Genomic DNA, 12,708 nt, shown 5'->3' with positions numbered 1-12,708 from the left:
TAAGCTAGGCTGATAGCTAGCTATTAGAGCAAGCCTACAAGGCGCCCTGGAGAGGACGGTCCAGGCTCAAATCCAACCTGTGACTCCTTTCCATGTTGTTCCCCCCCCCCCCCCCCCTCTATCTCTATCTCTATCTCTCTCTCTCCCTCTCTCTCTCTCTCTCTCTCTCTCTCTCTCTCTCCCTCTCTCTCTCTCTCCTTCTCTCCCTCTCTCTCTCTCTCTCGCTTTCTCTCTCTCTCTCTCTCTCTCTCCCTCTCTCTCATATGCTCCAGCTTCTGACTCTGTCCACTGTCTTATTGCAAAATAAACCCCCCCCCAACATTTTTTTTTGACACCATTGACTGCTATGAGTCTTCTTTTTTTTTTACCTTGGAATGTGCAGACATGGAAACACTAGAAGTTCGAGTAATGAGGTCGGATAAATCCTCAACCACCAGGTGTCAGTAGTGCTCCTGTGATGCTGCTTGCTTTCTAGTCTGCCTAATCTGCAGTCTTCATTTCCAGCTTTGGTTCATGTCCTTGGCTTGTGTTCTCATACCTGCGTGCGTGCGTGCGTGTGTGTGTGTGTGTGTGTGTGTAGGAGTGAACCTGCTCGTGGGAACAGAGAGCGGTCTGATGCTGTTGGACCGTAGCGGTCAGGGGAAAGTTTACCCTCTGATCAGCCGACGACGCTTTCAGCAGATGGATGTCCTGGAGGGGCTGAACGTCCTGGTCACTATATCAGGTACTGAATGACAGGAAGAATATTTTATATTTGTGACGTATATATATATGTGGGCATTCACGAGAGCCACCCCACATGGGACACGTTTGCTGAGAATGAATCAGATGTTCCAGCCGACATCCCGTTAGTCCCATCAACAATAACCATCCCTTAAATCAAAACACTCCCAGAGGTAAGATACATCACACACTGTCAACATAGTAATATCAACACTGCCCCCCCCCCACACACACACACACACTCACACACACACACACACACACACAAACACACCTACACACACACACACACACAAGGCTGACACCAATACAAGCAAAACAGATGAATCAACTTCATCTCAGTTCATCTCTTTTAAGTCTGTATATACGAGTTATGTATGTATGTATATGTCTGTACTGAGACACACACACACACACACACACACAAAGAGACACACTCATGCATGGACTACAGTCATATAAAATGCATTCAGGATGAAGACTTCAGGAATGAGATCAACTGACACCAAACACATGGATGCACACAGCACACGTGAATACTCGTGCTTTTCAATGTTTATTGAACATTGAGGTCACATTGAAACTGGGAACTGTGAGGCAAAGAAGAGATTAAAGATGAGTTTCACTTCTTGTTTACGCTGCTTATTTAGTTCATTAAGCACTGTCCCTCTCAAGCTTGTGTGTGTGTGTGTGTGTTTGTCTGGTCAACTTCCCCTCCAGGCTCGTGCTCACTTACACTCACAAACACACAATATATCCTGCTACATGCTACCTTTTTTATCAGACCAGTCCGTTGTTGCATAAATATTTTCAGACACACACTCAAGAGTCAAGATTTCTCAGACTGAAAGCACATCCATGTTCATACTTCTCCTATTTCTTAAGTTCTCTCTCTCTCACACACATTCGTATAGAGAGACGCACACAAACAAACACACACACACACACACACAAACACACACACACACACACAGCATGCAGACATAAGTGTCACAACAGATATTATGAACTAATCGGATGTTGAGTAAATCTCAGCTTGTCGGGGGCCCTGTCACGCATGTGTGTGTGTGTGTGTGTGTGTGTGTATAGATTAAGTAACGCTGACACATTCTTGAGCTTTCCATGATGGAAGTAAACGCCGCAGATCTTCACACGTCGATTTCCTTCCGTAAAAACTCGTCTGCGTGGTTCGTGTTTTAAACGCACATCATGGAAAGTTTTAACGCCTCTCTGTTTGAAAGGCCGACGTGACATCTGTAAAGCTGCACGGATCACATCCGGATGCCTCGTATTTTCTCATCAATTTTAGTCGTTGTTTGCATGACTAAGTTTGCATCTGTTTACAGTAGCGGTGGAGAGCAGGACGGTTGCCTCGGTGCTCATACAAAAAAATGCACGCTTTATGTTCAGAGACGACTGCTAGCTGCTAAAAGCAAACCTGGAGAAGCAGGAAATAACCCTGGATTCAGGCACTACACGGAGTTTGTCAGTAGTTGCAGAACAATGCAGCAAAAAGACTTAAAACTGTACCATCGAGAAAATCGGCGACAGATTAAACAGCTTTATGTTTTAGCGATTAAACCTTTTAAAAATGCTAATATAAAAAAATACACATCAAATAAGTTCACTTGTAAAGATGTAAACTCCTCGACAAGACGTGCTGTTGGTTGGAAGATGATGAATGACTTGTGTGGGAGCAAATCTCAAATATTTGTTTTGAACGATTCGACTTTTAATCTTTATTTTATATCAAATATTAAAACACCAATCATCCACAAACAGTTCGATATATAATCCTTGATTTTATTATTTCATACCTTTCACTTAGTAAATCATGGTGGGACTTTTTTTATTGTTGTTCTGGTTGCAAATATATTTCAGGTTTTTGCATACAGTCACACTTCCCTTTCCCAGGTTGACCCACACTATGAGTGTGTGCGCGCACACACACACACACACACACACACAAACACACACACACACACACACAAACACACACGATCAGCAACTTCTCAAAATATTGCAAAAAACATCATATCATCTTAAGGGTGAGGGTGTTAGTCTGCAGTGTCAGAGAGAAGAGAATAGTGTTTAGATTTGATTTAAGAAGTTAATTCTTGGAGCATGTTCTCAGATCTTCGGTGCAGAAAATCGATTTGACCAGTTCTTGATCCCTCACAGGTAAGAAGAACAAGCTCCGTGTGTACTACCTGTCCTGGCTGAGGAACAAGATCCTGCACAACGACCCTGAGGTGGAGAAGAAACAGGGCTGGACCACCGTAGGAGACCTGGAGGGCGCCGTCCACTACAAAGTCGGTGAGTTACATATTTACAAGCCGTTTCAGATAATGGGCATAAAAAGTGCAATCAGCCAACAGGTCCATTTGATGAACACCTGAGGATGGGTCAGGTAATTGCAACCCAGTGGACCACAGACTGTGTGAAACATGGACTCAGTCTCAGTGACGTCAGCCCAGCAATGGCGTGGACATGTTGGGCGTACAGACAAAGAGGCGGAGCTGAGGCCGCATCAAGCCTCCATTTTAAATGCGTCAGAAAAATTCACCTGCCATCCAGTTTTTACAAAAGCAGAAACAAGATATGGAGATAGAAACTGTGCATTTAAACTCTGTTACACTAAGACGGGGATTTCTCGGCTATTGGAACCAGTGTGGACTCAAGAGAACACGCAGAACAGCTTTGTGCACTGGACCTTCAGTGTTTTAACACTAAAGGTTACGAAATGCTTGGAACATTTATTGCACGTCATCTCACCTGAATTGTTCCTCTGCTGTTACCAAGGGAATGATATATGAAACCTGTAGCCTTGATACGATTAAGAGTCTAAACATCACGTCGTTCGGTTGGATCTGTGAGAAAAGATCCAAATATCAAGTATATCTAGTTTATATATCAAATATCTTTCATTCCTTATTCCTTGTTGATTTTTGATTGAAATTGCATTTAGTCAGATAATCATTTAAATTTTGCAACGCGTGGATGTTTCCAACAGGAAAAAGAAAAGACTGTTATTTGCAAACTTTACAAATCGTTAAAGACGCAGGTCATACGTGTGTGCACGTGTTTGATGTACGTGTGGGAAATGATGGGAAGGAAAACCCTGGATTAAATAATGTCCCACTAAGGACATCAGAGTGGATTCATTCTCTGTGCTGTCTAAAAATCAGAATGTCCTCGGTTATGGCAGTGGCACCCAGCAGACTCGAGCACTTCCTGTTGGAAACCCCTCTCCACTGAATACAGCTGTCGCTCATGAATTACATTTCCTGTCAAAGTTTTAGTCATGTTTGAACTGTTTTGTGGTGAAACTCTTTTGGAGTCGAGGCTGGCAGAGGCTGAACCAACACTTGGAAAGTCCAGGAAAGTAATCGACGGATTGAATCGTCGTGTGTGGAAAAGCTTTCTGACGCTCTCCTCTTCAGATCGAGCAAAGCTGTTTGATGTGCACGAATTTGAAATACTAAACCAAGTTACATTAAAGACCTCAAAGTGGATAGAAGTCAAACTTCCTTTTTTACGTTTTGTGTCAACTAAATTTGGATTCTGAAATAAAAAATGCAAACAAGACCTGCATGCCAAGAAGCTCTCGTTTGAAGGATTTACTGATGAGGAACGTTTCCAACATGCTCTTCATCTGACTGCATGATGTTGACTCCAAACGTCACTTATCAATAAATCCTTCTAGCTGAAGCTTCTATGTGTGAGGGATCTGGTTTGCTTTTCGCATCCACCGAGGGATGTATGCACGTTTTTTGATTTCTCAACAATAAAAAACTCAACACAAGGTCGATTTCTTAACGAGGGGGAACTGAAAAGACAACTTAAACTATGCATGGTATAAGTACATCTAAATACATTTCAGTTGATGGTACAGGTTTTATTAAGGCAAAATCTGTTCCCGAGCAGGATGAGCTTTATTGGGATCACTTCAGACCAAGAGAGAAAACTTCCATGTGCTCGTTCAGGTGAAACAGGAGCTCCAATTGGGCGATTTTATTAAACCAGGGCAACATTTTCACCGACGAGATCTTCCCCAGACCATGAATCCAACATCCACTTAAACTTGAAGTGATTTGGTTTAAAAAGGGAAAAGCTGATTCTGGCTTCCCACCTCGATGCCGTTTCCTTCCTTATGTTTTTTTTTTTTTCTTTTCTTTTTACTCCTCAGTGAAATACGAGAGGATCAAGTTCTTAGTTCTGGCTCTGAAGAATTCGGTGGAGGTCTACGCCTGGGCCCCCAAACCCTACCACAAGTTCATGGCCTTTAAGGTGAGTCAGCGGAGCTAGCTTAGCTTGCTAGCTAGCCTTGTCTTTTGCTGTTTTATTGTGTATAATTATCCAAACTGCATGTTGATGCAAAGGTTTAAAAGAAGACATACATTTTTTCATGAAACATACTTGTTTGTGCAGCTTACTATCAGTATCAATAATCTCTGGCCTGGTAAAAATATTGACTGCTAAACTTGACTCAACTTTATTAATATAGCACTTAATAAATAACATAATAATAAAAGTTAAACAGACAAAAGAAATCAAACATGTTTGAGGCTGTGCTGACCGTACAAGAGAGGAAATGTTCTTGTGGCCGTGTGTTTCAGTCTTTTGGGGACCTGGTGCACAAGCCCCTGCTGGTCGACCTGACTGTGGAGGAAGGCCAGAGGTTGAAGGTCATCTACGGCTCATGTTCAGGTTTCCACGCTGTGGATGTCGACTCCGGTGCTGTCTACGACATCTACCTGCCTACACACGTAAGGAACACCGTGCTGGTGTTTATCTGAGAGCCAAGCGTGACCTCTCACTTTTCTGTTGAACGAGTTCATCTCCTGTTTTGTGCCATCGAGACGATGACGACGTTTGACAACAGGACTCATTGTGTTCTGTAGATCCAAAACAACATCCAGTCTCACGCCATCATCATCCTTCCCAACACGGACGGCATCGAGCTGCTGGTGTGCTACGAGGACGAGGGCGTTTACGTCAACACCTACGGACGAATAACCAAGGACGTGGTGCTGCAGTGGGGCGAGATGCCCACCTCAGTGGGTGAGTCAAAGTGACACACTTCACACAGTCATGTCGGGGTTTTCAGACGTAAAGGGAAACGAATGGAGCGCTTCAGAAAAGACAAACAAATTTAAACACAAACAATCATTTATGTCGGGCAGCTATTCTTTCTTGGGATCCTTGGAATTTTCTCTTGGAGGTTCAAGTTTGGAAACATTAAGCCAGAGACAAAACAAAACAAGAGCTAAAGAATTTTTTTTCGATAGTAGAATCAACACGTTCACCTTATTTTTATGAAGGCAGATTTGTTGCTATATTCTCACATCTTCAATATTTATTTGGCTAGTTGTTGGTTGACGTCGATGTATTAGCTGCTTCATGTTGCCATAGTGATCACTGATTACTAATTATCTAACAGATACTAACATAAGCATGTAGTTACTGTATTTCAGCTGCACCAGCCTTGCGTGTTGATTATTCGTCCTGTCACCGCGGTGTAAACCATGACAGTGACACTCAGTTAGGTTTTTTATTTGACTTCAAACGTTTCTTTCTTTTTTTAAATGTTCGCGCATCAGCTGACTTTAAAAAAAAACGTCTCTTTGCAGCCTACATCCGTTCCAACCAGATCATGGGTTGGGGAGAGAAGGCCATAGAGATCCGCTCGGTGGAGACCGGCCATCTGGACGGCGTCTTTATGCACAAGAGAGCCCAGAGACTCAAGTTCCTCTGTGAAAGAAATGACAAGGTGAGCCAGCCATGTAAATGTTGATCGGGCCTCTTACTGTCCATGAAACCACTTCGAGATTCCAGTGGCTCACAAAGCCTCAACAGAGACGCTTGTTTAACATAAAAGACGGGCGTCTGCACCTTCAATTGTGGTTTTTGTGAAGCATTTTAAACATCCAGAACGAATAGATGTGCACAGATTTTTCAGACCGATCGTCAAACTATCAGAAAAACTCCCCCGAGGTCTGACGCTCACTTTCTGTTTGCTCGGCTCGGCCAGCTGTGGAAGTATCTTCAAAGTGCTCGAGTTTCCCTTCTCTCCACCGTGCAGCTTGAAGATGTGAAACTTTCGCCTGACTCGTGTGGGAAATAATCTGAGCTTTTAAGGACTTTGTGCATAAAGGAAGGAGTTCTCTTCTCGGAAATATTTGTAAAGATGCCCCTTCTTAGTCCTTTGTTGTGTAATCTAATGATCACGTTTGTTGGGCTAAGACATTTCCAGTCAGTATAAGTTTTCTAACAGGGTTTTTATAGAAAAAAAAATTATCAATCATGCTTCAAATATTTCAAAAATGAGTAATTTTTTATTTTATTTTTGGACCATCAGCTCTCAGAACAACATTTCTACTGGGACCCAATTTATCAGAAATATATATTAAACATAGATTTAAACATTTAGAAAGGTTCCCAAAATCAGATTTTTTTTTTCTTTCTTTCTTTTTTCTTTTTTTTGGTGGTAATTTTTAAAAGTTAAAGAATCAGAATGATCCTGTCCTCAGTGTTGCTGCCACTTGATTCCCTCCTGTTGTCAGGGTCTGTGTTACGAAAGCGTCATAGGATTATTATGGAGATAAACGACTTGTAGCTTGTTCATTAAGTCTCCTTCTGTGCGTCTCCTCCTCAGGTGTTCTTCGCCTCCGTGCGATCTGGAGGCTCCAGCCAGGTCTACTTCATGACGCTGGGCCGAAGCAACCTGCTCAGCTGGTAGAGGTCCACACCTCGTCCTCTTCCTCCTCCTTCTCCTCATCCTCCTCATTGAACCTCCACCCTCGCTAACACTGGATCTCAGAACCCACCGTTGATGTCTTGTCAGCACTCGGACAACCAAAAGATTATTTGGAAAAAGGAAAAAAAAAAAAAAAAAAAAGGAAAAAAAACAAACTACGACTTAGCAGCCCTCTGAAGCAGTCGACAACAATGACTGCACCTTTACTGTGGAGCTGCAGCCTCAGCACACGACTGAGCTCTGACGCCGTCTGCAACGCAGCGACCAACCAGCTATGACGCGCAGTCGTGGCCCACTGAGAAGCCTGAAGTGACACGAGTACAAAATGAAATCAGCGATTAATTATTGTATGAAAGAAAGGAATGAAATGTGAATCTAAGACAGGAAAAGGGGGCAAACTACTTTTGCTCCGGTTTGTCACGGCGCTGATCAGATCGTGATGGGAAACATTTTGTACTGCTGCATCTTCTCTCTGCTACTTGGCTGGTCAGTAAGCTTGAGGATTCGTACTGCTACCACGATATTACTACTTCTACTACTGCTTCTACCTTCTGCAGGTCTGCCTCTTGTAAGAAAGTTAGCCCATGTTCCCACCCTCTGCCCTTTCTAACGAGAGTGTCGAGGGGCTGCTGGGATTGGGAGTATGTTGTATTAATGCTACAGTAGTGTGTGTAAATGTACTTCTGTGTGGTCCAGTTACAGCTGACATGCTGGTTGGAGGTCGGAGCGGTCAGCCGGGGAGGAAACGTAAAAAAAAAAAAGAGAAAAACGTGGAGCAAGTGAGCGGTAACCGTTACAGGCAGGTTGAAAGGGGGCTAACGTTTGAGGTTGAGCTGTAAGTGTGATTGATGGGACTCGACAGGAGGGAGAGTGTGTCGTTGGAAGTATTGTGTTCTGACAGGTGCTATAAAATAAGAGGGGGGGGGGCGATCGAGAGAGAAAGAGACGTTGAAGCAGAAGGCTTTAAGAATAGTATTTTTTGAATTATTGCTCTTATTATATTATGATTATTCCTTGAACATAAGTGTAACTATGTGGAGTAAACATGTCTTTTACCTTGTTTTTTAAGATTTACGCACATCCACCCCCTCAGTTTGCTTGCTTTTACTCTGAACCCACAGGAGTGCGAGGAGGAGCTGACGTGGGTGCGGTCCGTAAAATAAAATAAAGGTGTCTATGTACAATAAAATGTCATTTTATCTTCCAGGTAGTGTCAGTGGTCATGTTTTTCCCCCCTCATCCATAAAACAAAAAAAAAAACATGACGACCTAAACTCAAGAAACTTGAACTGCTGTGAATAGACGAGATGTTAAATAAGAAATAAAATATGTAAACGGAGTAATAAAACAGAAAAGAAAGTTGAGTATGCTAGCGAGTGCAGAGGGAGAGTTGAGTGTCATCGACGTATCAGAGAGGTAAACGTATTGTCAGCAGGTTAGTTGAAGCAGAGGAGTTTTTCTGGAAGGTTCCGTTCGGGGTTTTTTTTTCTATCTTTTCATTGTTTCAACTTGCTTCCTTTTTTCCTTTTCAACCGTTTTGTATGAATGCAATGCACTCAATGTCAAGAATGTAGAAAGACTTGTTACTGTGTGGTGGTCCAAGGCATGAGATGATGTTTTTTTTCCGCTTTGTTTCGTGTCACAAGTGATCAATCCTTGATGTTCGATTTACAGTTGAGACATTTGAAATGCTCAGAGCTGAGGGGGGGTTTATTGGCACCCTGCGAATTCTACCAGCACATGTCCAGGCACTCTTTCATCCATGAAAAATGAGGATGTGAACCTGATCAATTCAACACCCAGACTTGAGCTATTGTGACAAAGCGTCACAAGGCAACGCCACACTGACTTTATACTCAGTCGTGTGGGGAGAAACTGGAGATGGAAACCCAGCTTTTCTGAAAGGAGTATTCCTGATTGTGTTCCCTACTTCCTGCTCCGGCTGTTATTTGTCAAAGACTGCCCACCAAACTGCAGCATCGGAAATCTATCGAGCTGGACTTTCCTCCAGGTTTTTTTGTTTTCTCCTCCAAAAAGTCAGAACAAACGAGAGTCCAGTTTGTGCTCTGTCCAAACATGTCTTCATCGGGTAACAAACAAGTTTACCTTGGATGTGTTTTCCAGTTACACACACGTGAGCCCTGTGTTAACATGTGATAAGGTAACTGCCGGTCACAGACTCGAACCTCTCCTCCTTCAGACAAGCCCGTTGGACCCCACAGTGCCGTGTCGTCTGAGGTCTGTGTGTGCAGTGGTGCCCAGTGTGTGTCTCTTCTTGCATCAAGGCCTTGACGAGTGGCTGTGTGGACTTCATAAAAACGTGTGGTTATTATTGATATTCTTAATGGGCTGAAAAAAAGAAAGAAAAAAAAAAAAAGGACGAGATATACGTAAGTCTGTATCTGATGAGGAAAAAGCAACAGCTTGTCTGCTCACATTGGAAAAAGTGCCAAGAGGGCCGCATATAAAAGTGTAAACCTAATGTTATGAAAACCACTAATAGGAAATCCTTTTAAAAAAATCACTTGAAGCATTGTGTATTTTTAAGTTTTCTAGCTAGTCGAGAAGCTTAACAATAGTTTCTGTTGTTTCTGTAAGTCTATGTACACGTAAATATGCGACTGCGGTGGTTTAATATTATTATGCTGACCTTAGGTGGAGAAAATGTTTACAGAGACAATTTTTTTGTTACACTAATGTGCATCACAGTATTTATGTTTAATGCGTCTTTAATTCTTTTTTTCTTCTCTGAGCCCGGTTTTCATTGGATATTTTCATTTTTTTTTTTCTGTCATCTCCCCCTTACTCGTAAATAACCTACTTACAAAACAATCAAGAACACACCTGCTGTTCATTTCAGGTATTCACATCGTGCTGCTTCGACGTGGAAACATTGCAGTAACGTTACCTGCAGGCTTGGATGTGAGGCAACGTGTTTTTCCTCTGCTGTTTCTGCCATGCTACTCTAACTTATGTCCTCTCTGTGTATGACAGGAAGTCGTGTATTTCCTGAAGGTTTCTTTTTCTTTGAATAAACTTTAAAAGAAATTTTAAGGAAGATTGTGTCATTTGTCTCCAAAGAAAAACGGCTGCATTTTCTTCTTTAAACAGGCAAAGCAAACGTGTAGGAAAGAGACGCATTGTGCCGCACGTTGGGTAACACTAACACGTCAAGTTCCACATTCGAGCCTATTTCAACAGGTTCTTATGAATAACTTTCAGTACTTCAGAAAAGCTTGTTCATGTATAAACCCGCAGTCTTCACACAACACTAAGTTACACTGTTAAACTGACATCCTGTCATTCAAAATGCATTGATGTCGAATTAGTCACACACTCACAGAGCAGCATTACAGCTGAAAAGAGAAGTAATGCATCGTATGATTTTCTCAGGATGTCTTTTGTAAGACGGCCTTTATTAGTACGAACAGACATTTGTTCATAAACTGTGTACAGCACAACACACCAGCACGTCAAAGGTGTCCGTGTGAGAGAGAGAGAGAGAGATCTTTACCCGCCTTCAATGAATACAATGCACTCAATCACACAAAGGAGCGATATGATAAACTCTTGACACTCAGCGTTTAAAATAAGTAGTTCCAGTCCAAGTTTAAAACATTGGAGAGAGCGGAGTCGATGCTCGTGCAGATCGCCGTGTCACATGACTCTGAAGCTTCAGTGTTTAGCCAGCTCTGACCTCTGCTCTAACCTCTCTCCATTTTTTTAAAAAGCATCTCCAACATTGATCTTAATGTTTCCACGCTTCTGCTCACGGAGCTTATTAGAAACATGCAGAGGCTTTTTAGAGTTGGGTACAATCACTTGTTTAAATTTGACCAAAAAATAATCGTTCAGCAGCGGGGCATTCTTAGAATAAATGTATTCTTGTTAATTAAAATTAATGAAATGAGTGTAATGCACATTTAAACTCAAACTTTGGTTTTACAAACTACTCTTGCTGAACTCATGTGGCCTTGAATTTGGTGACGAAATAATGGCATTTATGTTCTGTGAGGTTTCCTGCGGGAGCTGCTCTCTTTAGGACACACTCGTCACTTTGTGTTCTCTTTAGAGCTCATCTGTGTGAATGAACTGCTGCTTCACCACAATGCTTCATTTCAATCTTTGCGCCTCGATTTGATGATGCCTTCAAAAAAAAAAAAAAAAAAAAAAAAAAAAAAGACGTGCAACTGTCCGTCTTTAAGTCTCTCTGGTGGCCTTACAGTGTGATAATCGTCCATGCTGAGTCTCTGGCAGGTGAGCAACACAGCAGGTCCGTGGAAATGTTCACGTATCTGTCCATTCAGTATCAGGATATCACAGATAATGAAGCAGTTTGGAGAATTCCCAAAAGATGCAACACCTCCTGCTTTCTCAATGACCGACTCCTTAGTTCAATAAACATTATGTTCTTTCTCAGTCACCTTTTGACCTACATCTATTAAGTATTGAGGACATTATGTTGACGTCTGATTTGTTAGGCCTGTTTTTCCTGCTTATTGATTCAATGGGACTGTTGTGATAAAAATCTGCTTCGCAACATCAGATGAAACGCGGAAGCTCAGACAAGAAGCATGATCATTGACATGCTGTGATAATACAATGTCATCATCATCATCATCCTCAGCAAACATGGGAGGAAGTAGGAAGCCTTATAAGATCAAAGACCAGATAATGATCTTATAATAGGAATAAATCAAAGTTCAAGATGTCACCTGCAAATAAGGTGCGACTTGTTTTGACTTCGAGGTAGAAAAAGATGGACACTTTTTAGGCGTATAAATATTCGATGGGATTAATGACCTTTATCCAACAAGATATTTCCTCCAGACATTCTTAAGATATCGTGTTCAACAAATATGGGAAGGAAATTGGTGCAGAAGCTAAACCAACGCTCTGACTTTAGTTACCTCATTGTTTCTATGACGCAGGCTGCTCATACTAAACATTGTTATTGTTGTTATCACCTGGAGAGGACCATATGGTCGAAATGTTGTGAGCCAATAAAGATAGTTGTGGACTTGAGCAAGTGTGTGGGCATGTCTTCTTCTTCTTCTTCTTCTTCTTCTTCTTCTTCTCCTTCTCCTTCTTCTTCTTCTTCTTCTTCTTCTCCTTCTTCTTCTTCTTCTTCTTGTCTCCATGACAACCAATTTGGACAATACTGCTTGCATCACGGAGGAATCTTCATGTCGTCTGCACCAGCATGTCAATATTGGAAAATGTCC

The 12,708-nt window shown here is 42.0% G+C and overlaps 1 protein-coding gene across 9 annotated transcripts in view; it reads left to right on the top strand.

The window, feature by feature from the left end:
• LOC306833077 (mitogen-activated protein kinase kinase kinase kinase 4-like) overlaps window positions 1-8,689 on the top strand; it is a 78,586-nt gene extending 69,897 nt beyond the window's left edge. For all 9 annotated transcript variants that reach the window (XM_079358139.1, XM_079358140.1, XM_079358144.1 and 6 more), the window contains 7 exons: window positions 581-724; window positions 2,905-3,039; window positions 4,913-5,013; window positions 5,343-5,492; window positions 5,628-5,787; window positions 6,357-6,496; window positions 7,382-8,689. In XM_079358139.1, coding sequence (XP_079214265.1) covers window positions 581-724; window positions 2,905-3,039; window positions 4,913-5,013; window positions 5,343-5,492; window positions 5,628-5,787; window positions 6,357-6,496; window positions 7,382-7,465 — 914 coding nt within the window. In that variant the 3' untranslated portion in view covers window positions 7,466-8,689. The remainder of the gene's footprint in view (window positions 1-580; window positions 725-2,904; window positions 3,040-4,912; window positions 5,014-5,342; window positions 5,493-5,627; window positions 5,788-6,356; window positions 6,497-7,381) is intronic.
• Window positions 8,690-12,708: the final 4,019 nt, after the last annotated feature.

Source organism: Symphodus melops (assembly GCF_947650265.1).
Source record: "Symphodus melops genome assembly, chromosome: 12".
NCBI lineage: Eukaryota > Metazoa > Chordata > Actinopteri > Labriformes > Labridae > Symphodus > Symphodus melops.
This window is presented reverse-complemented; position numbering and strand designations above follow the sequence as displayed.